Below are 10,900 nucleotides of genomic sequence, written 5' to 3'. Positions count from 1 at the left end.
AAACGCTTGTCCCTGCCTGCCTTCCAACTATCCTTCATCAGTTTCACCTGGAAGTGATCTAGATATTTAACAGATTTAACTTAACTCATTTAACCTAACTCAGCAAGACTTTAAGGTTTTAGGTTACCAATAAGATTTGGGAAAACAATTTAAAAGCTTACCTAAAATTTTTTATTTATGTCTATTTAATTTACTTGTTATTAACAGTTATGCTTAGATTACTCAAAAACTTTGTGAGACCTCAAAGTCAGTTGTTCTTCCAAGCCATTTTTCTTTTATATAGTCTGTAACAGAGATAACATTGACTTATGACTTTACGTAAACGCTGGTAGAATAAAAGTTTCAGTTTTATTGCTGATACCTCTAAAGACATGTCTATTTTATTAAACGAACAATCTTAAACAAGCTTTCATATTAAATGTTTTTCCCAGATCACATGAACTTGAAAAAAACATTTGGGTTAGTTTCTTTTTGATAGGTTTAGAATGGTCAGTCCTTACTAGCATTTGTCTTTAACTAAATAGAGCTCTTTTGAAAATTAATTTTAGCAATACCATCCAGAGGTAGAATAATAACTCACATTTATAACATACCCACAAACACATGGATGCAAGGACTTTATCGTTACAAATATTTGGGAAGATTTTTAAGATTTGTACTTGTCCCTGGAATTAATCTTAAGAAAGCTGTGCTAGAGTCTGGGCACAAGAGCCCTTTAGCAGTTTATTTTTTAAGATTTTAAAATTTATTTGTCAGAGAGAGAGAGAGCACAAGCAGGGGGAGTGGCAGGCAGAGGGAGAAGCAGGCTCCACCCCAGGACCCTGGGATCATGACCTAAGCTGAAGGCAGACACTTAACCGACTGAGCCACCCAGGCGTGTCCCTAGCAGTTTATTTTAAAAGACCTCTCTTTCTATGTTTTTTGGTTTTTTTTCCCCCTTCAGTCTCAGGTAATTATGGGCTGTGTTTACACTGCAAAGAAATGATAAGATGTGTAACTTTAAGGGGAAGAGAAAAAAAGTAAGTTCTTCCCAGAAGGACTTTGGTTTTTTAAGGCCAATAATTTACAGGGTGTTTCAGATAAACAAGGGAAGTCTGGGGATCGGTAAAAGAGTAAGTGAATTTTGAATTGCCTATATGCTGATTTTTGTTTTGTAAAATAAGAAAGGTGTTTTCAATTCCTCAAAGAATTGGGTTATAACTTAAATGACATGTTCATTCACCTATCCCACTACATTATCTTCAGTTTGTTGCTTTCCCTCTGGATACATAGTTTTGTTGTTTTTTAATTCCAGTATAATTAGCATACAGTGTTATTAGTTTCAGGTGTGCAATATAATGATTCAACAATTCTACACATTGCTTGGTGCTCATGGTGATGAGTGTACTCTTAATCCCTTTCACCTACTTCACCCATCCCCCCCCGCATCAGTTTTCTGTATTTAAGAGTGGGTTTTTTTGTCTCTTTTTTTCTTTGTTCTTTTGTTTTGTTTCTTAAATTCCAAATGAATGAAATCAGATAGTATTTGTTTTTCTCTGACCGACTTATTTTACTTAGCATTTATACCCCCTAGATTCATCCATGTTATTGCAAATGTCAAGACTTCATTCTTTTTTATGGCTGAGTAACATTTATTGTGTATGTGTATATATATATATACACATACCATTTCTTTATCAATTCATCTGTCGACACACATGGGTTGCTTCTGTAATTTAACTATTGTAAATAATGCTGCCTGAGTACATAGATTTACTTTTAAATATTTCTGGGAACATTGAGTAACACCCTGTGGGCGTGGGCATCTGACAGATCCCCAAAGAGGGTGCAAAGGATACTATGTTTCACAAACCCAGAGTGACCCCAAAGGAAGGAAGTAACTTACTTGCATCAGGCAGGCAGAAAGCCAAGCCTAGTTACCCAAAGCGAAACAAGGAAAAAGATGGTTGCTATCTCTGGCGAAAGAACAATCACAAGGGGCTTGAATTTGGAAATGAAAGGACAACAGTGAGATTTTATTTTCCTCTCCAGACTGGGCACCACAGACAGAGATTCAGAAGAACTGATTCTGGTAAGAGTTTCCATTCTTCACTAGCTTTTGACACAGTTTATTCAGGATCCTATCCGTAAGCTCTGGAATGCACCGGAGTTTTCCCTTAGCTGTTTAAGGGGATGATGTTGCAGTTTACCAGAAAAGTCCTCAGTTTCTTCACCTCTGGGAGGGGATCTCTATAGGAGCCCTTCTTTTAAGGTAGATAATGGGAGTGTCTGTAAAACCATTAACTTGGCAGACTTTTGCTTACAATTATGTAGTCTTTTCAGAGTGGAAAAACAAATCAGACAGACGATTAGTAGAACGAGTACTCAAAGGAGGATAGAGGTGAACCGTAGGAGTTACATCAATCTAAGAGTCTTTTGTTGTCAGTGTGTCAGGGAGCAAGACTTTCCTGTCCCTTTCAAGGCCCATCTAGGCAGATTGGGAATCAAACTGATATGAGAAATTAATAGGAGAAAATCAAATTTCATTTCATATGTATGGGGAATCCACATGCACATGGAAATTCCAAAGAGAGTCGGGCAAAATGAGGTATGTATATCATTCTGCAGTAAGGAGAAGGGGGTGGGGGTCTGGGACTTCAAAGGAAAGGAATGTAATTCACAGGAAGATGAAAAAGAGTAAATGGTTGGTAAATATGTTTGCTGGACCACTCAGAAAAAAGGAGACCTGGGGGACTTTAATCAGACAGGTCTTGGAAGGTTCCTCCCTGTCGGCCACACCTAGTTCACGTCATGACATAGTCAGAATTATCTATGGTGATAGCTCTCTTGCTGGAGCAGATCCTTTACCTAAATTCTCTTAAGGCAGTTGGGGAGATTAAGAGCTGTTCCTGAATCTGCTGGCTTTTGATTACTTTTTTTTTTTTAAGATTTTATTTATTTATTTGAGAGAGCGAGAAAGAGAGAGAGGGAGAGAGAGCACACGAGAGGGGGAAGGTCAGAGGGAGAAGCAGACTCCCTGCTGAGCAGGGAGCCTGACGTGGGACTCCAGGATCATGACCTGAGCTGAAGGCAGTCGCTTAACCAACTGAGCCACCCAGGCACCCTTTTGATTACTTTTTTAACTCAAACTAACCTTCATGCCAAAGTGGCCCATCATGAGGCAGCTGGCCTTTTGCCCCTACAGTTCCTTCCTCTGAAACTTCCCTGAAGTTTCACGCATTAAAAGTTGAGTTGGTGGATTTTTTCATCTTGTTGAACTAGTTTCTTTGTCCTGGCAATAGGTCAGTTTAGTTAAACTCATTTCAAGAGGCAGTGATGCGGGTGTGTTCTCAAAGTTAGGCCTATGGTTCAAGCAATCAGGTACTAAATAAGAGGAATTTTTTTTTTTTTAAAGATTTTATTTATTTGACACAGAGAGAGAGAGAGACAGGTGGGCAGAGGGAGAGGGAGAAGCAGGCTCCCCGCTGAGCAGAGAGCCCGATGTGGGCTCGATCCCAGGACCCTGGGATCATGACCTGAGCCGAAGGCAGTTGCTTAACCGACTGAGCCACCCAGGTGCCCCCTAAATAAGAGGCATTTTTATGGAAACAAAAGAAAAACAATGGTTGATAGTGAGATCAAATTATAAACCAATTTCTTAGTTTTAAGGGTAGCGAGTTTGCTCCTGGGTGAGTCAGAACTGCGCCAGGTTAAGTCGTCACACAAAGAAAGGTTTATTTGCTGCAAATACGGAGATCACGGGATGGCTTCCAAAGCAGTGACTCTCTGAGCAAAGGTGAATGGATTCTCTTTATTTAGGGTTAAGATGAATACTTATAGAGGGGCGCCTGGGTGGCTCAGTCTTCGGGCGTCTGCCTTCGGCTCAGGTCATGATCCCGTGAGTGGTTCTCGTGCATTGACCTCCTTTGGATCAGCGGGATCAACTGGATCACCTGGGTTAGCTGGAATGACTGAGGAGATAAAGTATCCAAAGTCCTATGGCAAGCTAGTGGCATTCCTGGGGCAATTCCTTAAATGACATGTTAGGTCTTTTGTGTACCAGGCACTGTGCTAGGTGCTAGGGACATAGAGAAGTGTGAGAGGCAGTGCCTACCCAGTTCAGTCTTTGTTCTCCCCTCCTTTCCCCTGTTTCTCATTCGTTCCACTTGGGCGGGGCACGATTTCCTGCTGAGTTCCTTTTGGGGCCTGCTACCTGGGGTGTTGTCAGTGAATGGTCCGGATGCTGTGGGTCTCCTTCCAACTCCAGGCAGTGGGATGTCACATTTTCTCTCTAAAGAGGCAATCCTCTCCATCCTTGCGGAGTCTGGTGGTATTAATCAAGGCTTCTCTCCACATAAAAGATTTGTTGGGGCCAAGGACAGGACACTCCAAAATGTGCCGCTTTGGCATACTGATTATTTTAAATTAAAGTTACTTAAGAAACAGCCAATGCAAAAAGAACACTGACTTTTCTGGGCACCTGGGTGGCTCTGTCTGTTAAGCATCTGCCTTTGGCTCAGGTCATGATCCCGGGGTCCTGGGATCGAGTCCCGCATCAGGCTCCCTGCTCAGCAGAGAGTCTGCTTCTCTCTCTCCCTCTGCCCCTCCTCTCTGCTCGTGTTCTCTCTCTCTCTCTCTTTCTCAAATAAAAATCTTAAGGATTGCCTGAGTGGCTCGGTTGGTTAAGCATCTGCCTTTGGCTCAGGTCATGATCTCAGGGTTCTGGGATCGAGCCCACCTTGGGCTCCCTGCTCAGCAGGGAACCCACTGCTCCCTCTGCCTGCCACTCCCCCTGCTTGTGCTCTCTCTCTCTCTCTCTCACACTCTCGCTGTATCTCAAATAAATAAAATCTTTAAAAAGATCTTAAAAAAACAAGAACACTGACTTCTTATTGTTTATGTAAAAGGTGGTCTATCTATACCAGGAGGTAAAGAGATTCTTATCACCGGACATAGGAAATTTAGAGTCAAAAAGGCTATATAAACAACCCTTGTTACCTTTTATTAATTTACTACCCCAGCCCAAATTCTGTTTAGAATTCCTTACTAATTGAAGCTACCCAAGTTAAGTTTTCTTTGTCCTTTCAATTCCTCACAGATTTATTGCCTCTTTGTCTAAAAAATATAACAACAGCCTGCCTTGGTCATTTCTTTAGGTCTCCGTGTCATTACGGGGCCTCTGTGCGCACGTAATAAAACTTTTTTACCCCCCTCCTGTGAATCTGTCTCATGTCCCCTTAATTCTTAGACCAGCTGGAAATCCTTGAGAAAGCACAGGAGGTTGTTCTTCCCCTGCCATTGGTGTGGCCGGCTGGGTTAACTTCCGCTGGATATTTGCCCCGGAAGATTCTGCAGCTTCAAGATCTTGGGAGATCTGACATACAGCCGGCAGAAGGTAAGATTTCTTACCATGTCGGCCTCCCGGAGTTTCTGTCTGTGAGATCTGGTGGCGTGAGAGTAAGGACAGTCTTTTTCTCTTTCTCTCAAATTAAATTAGCAGGAGAAAATATTTGTGGAACTAGTTCCTTTGGCTTAGCGACTCTTGGTAAAAAATCTGGTAGGGTACTGTTTGGCTAGTGATCTGTTTCCTTCCAGAGATGGTCTTTGATTTCCTTTGTCCGTGTCTTTAGGTAAGGGGATTACCATAAAGCATAGAGTTCGCGGTTCTCATCAGACAATGTCTATGTGGGCATACTTTGCTGTGGGTCCCCGGTGTAAAAACTAGATGAGGTTTTTCCTTTTATCTTGTTCTATGTCCTAAGAGCTTGGCTTTGTGACCAGTGAGAACATTCTCTCTGGTCTCTGCCATCCGGAAGGTGCATTTACTGGGGTGTACTTAGGGGGCCAGTTGAATAGACTGGGGACTGGAGATACCCATTTACAAGCAGCATTCTCTTTGCCCAGTTGTGCCAGCTCTCAGGGGAGTTTGTCTTAAGAGCTCCTAGACTGTAAGGGCCTTGATCGTCTCAACCTTCATTGCTTGTTAGTGCTAGAAAAATCCATTCCAGTAGCACCTGTCAGCTGTCACAGATTGGCAGGTCTGTGTGGAAGCTTCGCACCTTTGTGGGGGCCTGAGACACCCTGATAACACCACATCATTCTTACCACCTGTCCCTGAAGGTCTTTGCTTTCTTAGACTATTTTTGGGAGTAGACTTTTGGGGCTTCACCAGCTATGCCCTCTCTAGGGACATCTCCTGTATCTTTGGCCAAACCATAAAAAGGCTTATTGGTTTGAGTGGCTATTAATTGATATTAAAAACAAGATCCTACTCATCAGTTGGCTAAATTAAGGAATGCCTGGGTGGTTCGGTTGGTTAAGTGTCTGCCTTTGGCTCAAGTCTTAATCCCGGGGTCCTGGGATCGAGTTCTACATTGGGCTCCCTGCCCAGCAGGGAGCCTGCTTCTCCCTCTGCCTCTGCTGCTCCCCTCTGCTTGTGCTCTCTCTCACTCGCTCTCTGACAAATAAATAAAATCTTTTTTTTTTTAAAATATTTATTTATTTATTTATTTGAGAGAGAGAGAATGAGAGAGAGCAAGCACAAGAGAGGGGGGAGGGTCAGAGGGAGAAGCAGACTCCCTGCGGAGCAGGGAGCCCGATGCGGGACTCGATTCCGGGACTCCAGGATCATGACCTGAGCCGAAGGCAGTAGCTTAACCAACTGAGCCACCCAGGCGCCCAAATAAATAAAATCTTAAAAAAAAAAAAATTGGCTAAATTAAAAAAAACTCTTTATGGTGAGCTCTCAATTTTCTTATTAGCATAAGGCTATCCTTAAGGACTCCCTTGACAAGATAAAGAACGGAAATTAGACTTAAGACAAAAATTAATGTCTACATCCATTGTAAATTTCCCTTCCTAAAATCTGACCCATCTATTCCCTTTCCCTACAAGATTTTTTAGACAGTACTCCACCTTAATCTCAAGTTCAAAGTATGCAGACTACTCTTACAAATGCTGGAAGCCAAACCGAAAGTTTAGCAGAAGTACCTGGGACAGGCAGTAGGGCTTACTTTGCTGTAATCAGGCTCTGCCAACTTTAGGCATTTCTCTGCAATGACCTTGGCAGATATATCTTTGAATGGCGCAGCCCTGCCCCAACGCGCCCCCAACACACAGGGAATTCATGTCCCTTGAACAACAGCAGATCTTTTAAATTATAAAGCCCCTTTTCCTCCACTTTCAAAAGATCCTACCAAATTTAGAGGAATTAAAAAGGTGGTTGGCTATTCACAACTTCACTCAAAGACAACTTGACTGGCTGCTAAGGGAAGTTTCTTTCATACTATGATTATTAGGCAAGCCAAAAGGCTGCTTGAACCCAGCCCCCTTTCACAGAGGAGGCAGATGACCAAACTTTCTCCTAGGCCCTCCTGCAATTAATCAGTGGAAGGCTGATGGCAGGTCCTGATATAATAAAAGCCCAAGGTTAAATTATGTACTTAGAGAAAAAGCTTTTATTAAAACGCTTTATACAGAGTTTACCAAGGCATAAAGCTTTTGATTCCCATTTTAGTTAAACATGTCCCTGGTGTGTGTATGTATGTGTGTATATATATATATATATATATATATACACACATAAAGTTTAGTTAAAAAGGCAAGTCCATCCCTTGATATTCAGGCTGAAATCCAAATCTTTGGGGGAATTAAAGACAACTGTCTGTCTTAAAAATCGCTACAAAACTAGAAATCAGCTCTAAAAACAAGTCAAAGCCCACCTATTTTTACCAATCTCAAAACCTTGCCTATTCCTCTCAATGCTTTATAGATACTATAAAAGATCAGAATATTGGAACAAAATTGTCCTGTACCTAAGAAAAGAAATAATTTTTTAAATAGCATTTATCTCAGATTTCTTTAAAACAAACAAACCAACTTGCATTCTTTCTCTGTTCCTTAGAATTATAATTTTATCATGTCTTTGAAATGAAAACACAATCCACAATTGTCTGAGGCTGAAGAAAAAAGGCAGGGAGGGGAAGAGGGCTTTTAAAAATACAGATTGCTAAGGGGGCAACTGGATGGCTCAGTGCCTTCAGACTCTTGATCTCCCCTCAGGTCTGGATCTCAGGGTCATGAGTTCAAGCCCTGTGATAGGCTTCATGCTGGGTGTGGAGTGGAGCTTACTTAAAAAATAAAAATACAGATTGCTAAAAGGGCTCTTGTGCCCAGGCGCTAGCATCTCTATAAGTGGACAATATGTCCCAAAAAGTCCACCTTGGAGAAAACTTGGGTACTTTCTTTGTGCCTCTGTGGTATAAATTTTCTACCCCCCTCTTCTCTAGGACCTAAGAGCCATTCTTTGAAATAATAAACTTCAAAAAAAGATTTCTCACCAGAAGGAAAAAAAGAGAGCGAGAAAAGGTATATAAAAATCAGGCCTATAATGTTCTCTCCACAAAACAAAAACTGTAAGATCTTTGTTTATATCTGTATGTATGTTTGTATGTATGTCCATATTGTTAAATAAGAAAAATCCATCAAAGTAAATCTTAAAGATCTAATTGGCTTTATTAATCATTCATGAATTGGGCAGCATCCCATCCAACAATTAGAAAGGAACTCCAAACTACTACAGAAAAGGAACTGTTTTTAAAGGTAGAGATGGGGCGGAAAAAGACAGTTATTTGCAAAGAATCCACTGTTGTAGGCAATTTGCCCTCCTAAGGGAAATGGAAGGGGTCTCTCAATAAACTTTTTGTGTTGACCAGGAAATTCCATGTTGTCTGGTTAAAGGTTACATTCCTGGGGAGTTGAAACTGCAGTTAGTTTAGGTATTAAGTCTTGGTTTACTGACTTGGAGCTTTAACCTAAGTAATGCCATATTGGGCCTGTGGTTTTCTTTTTAACAATGTATATGTTGTAAGTGTGAGATTTTTCTACATCTGGATGGTATTACTAAAATTAGTTTGTAAAAGAGCCCTGTTTAGTTAGTTTGAAGGCAAGCGCTTATTTTCAAGTTCACATGATTTGGGAGAATATTTGGTGTTAAAGCTAATTTAAGGTTGTCGGTTTAATTAAAATAGACATGTCTTTAAAATTATCAACATTAAAACTAAAACGTTTATTCTGCCTCGGTTTACTTAGAGTCAAATAGGCTGATACTATCTCTGTTTTTAAAAAATAATTAGCTTGGAAGGGTAACTGACTTTGATGTCTCCTATAGTTTTTATGGGTAATGTAAGCATCATTGTTAAGAACAAGTAAATTGAATAGATATAAATTTTAAACGGTTTTTAGGTAAACTTTTAAGATAGTTTCCCCGAATCTTTCTGGCAACTTGAAACCTTGAAGTTTTGCTAAGTGATGAGTTAGGTTGAATTCACTGAATATCTAAGTAGATAAACATAAGTTTATCTACTTGTGGTTTCCTTATTACTCCAGAGAAACTAAAAATTTGGGTCTGCTGGTAAACATGTTGTATTCTTTATTAAAAGATTGTACTTGAAGAAGCACATGTTTCTAGAAATTATGAAATATATTCATAAATTTGCCGATCTAAAAAATGCTAGAGAAACAATTTACAGTTGTTTACTACTTCACTAGAAATTAACGTTTCTAAGTATTAAGAATTATAATTACCATGTGACTAAAGCTGCTAAAAATTATAAGGGAAACAACTCTGTAAGATGTATTTTTTTTGTAAGAAAAAGTATGAGGAATGGCAATACATTTTTGTTGAGGGCAAAAATAATTTTTCCTAAAGTGAGCCTAGTTATTTAAAAAGGGAAAACTTAAAATCTGTGTGTAAAAAAATAATAATAATAATTAATAAAAATAAAAGTTGTAGAAGATTTATGAAAAAAAAGTCCTTTGAAAAATTTTATATATAGCTAAGATTAGAATAAGTATATTTAAGAGTGAGTTTTGATATCAAAAGAACACTGATGGAAAATTAGAATTTGGTTTTTCTCTCTGTTAGAAAAACTTTCTTAGATGATTGGTTTGCTTTTTATGAGAAATTACAAACAAAATTTTCTTTACCTTTTGTGTAATCTGCCTAGAAAAATATTTTGTTTTGTTTTTATCAAATCTTTGATCATTCGAGAAGACAGTCTTCTTAATATTAAAAGAGCTAAGACTTGTTTACAACTATGTAATCCTCTGTATTTGCCTTTAAAATCTCTTATTGTCACGTTGGTTAAATCATTTAACAGTTTTATAATGATCTGTGATTCTTCTTTAATTAAATGCTTGAAACTTTTGATATTTTTTGATAAACTTCCAAAGATCAAAAATTTTTTAAAGGTCTTACATATTTAAAGGTCTTATATATGTATTAGGGAAAGAGGGAGATTACTTAAGGTAAGTAATCTCTACACCCAACATGGGGCTTGAACTCATCACCCTGAGGTCAGGAGTCACATACTCTTTCAACTGAGCCAGCCAGGCACCCCCTAAAATCAAATTCTAAAATAAAGTCTTTTGACTACAATCTAACTGAAATGTTCCAGAGGGCCCTTGGAACATTTCAGTGATTTTGTTTCTCATCATTAAAGAGAGAAATTAATGCTTGTTTGGTATGTTAAATTACATGGGAAGTATTGTCAAACAAGTAATACTAAACTGTCTTATATTTGTGTAGATACATGCTACTTAAGTAACTATTCTGGAAATTGTATGAAACTTCTAGAAATATGATATGTCCTGGTATGTTATTATCTTAAAATGTAATCCAAAAATAACCGAATTTCCTTGTCAATCACATTGTAATGAATTCTAATTGGATCTTTAATCATGGACATTTTTTAAGTCCTTTGTCATTTGTAGACTCAGATGCTTTTTTTTTTTTATTCTTATGTTAATCCCCATACATTACATCATTAGTTCTAGATGAAGTGTTCCATGATTCATTGTTTGTGCATAACACCCAGTGCTCCATGCAGAATGTGCCCTCCTCAATACCCACCACCAGGCC

The 10,900-nt window shown here is 39.1% G+C and overlaps 1 protein-coding gene across 1 annotated transcript; it reads left to right on the top strand.

Moving 5' to 3' along the window:
- Positions 1 to 1,743: 1,743 nt before the first annotated feature.
- On the top strand, positions 1,744 to 9,091 carry LOC115943258 (uncharacterized). Its single transcript, XM_031035576.2, has 3 exons — positions 1,744 to 2,071; positions 5,228 to 5,374; positions 8,268 to 9,091. The coding sequence occupies exons 1-3, from the start codon at positions 1,840 to 1,842 to the stop codon at positions 8,291 to 8,293; spliced, it is 405 nt and encodes a 134-aa protein (XP_030891436.1). The 5' UTR covers positions 1,744 to 1,839; the 3' UTR covers positions 8,294 to 9,091.
- Positions 9,092 to 10,900: the final 1,809 nt, after the last annotated feature.

This window comes from Leptonychotes weddellii, unplaced genomic scaffold, assembly GCF_054177405.1.
Source record: "Leptonychotes weddellii isolate Sample4059 unplaced genomic scaffold, ASM5417740v2 HiC_scaffold_5499, whole genome shotgun sequence".
NCBI lineage: Eukaryota > Metazoa > Chordata > Mammalia > Carnivora > Phocidae > Leptonychotes > Leptonychotes weddellii.
The sequence above is the reverse complement of the archived record's forward strand: the minus strand, read 5'-3'. Positions and strand labels throughout refer to the sequence as shown.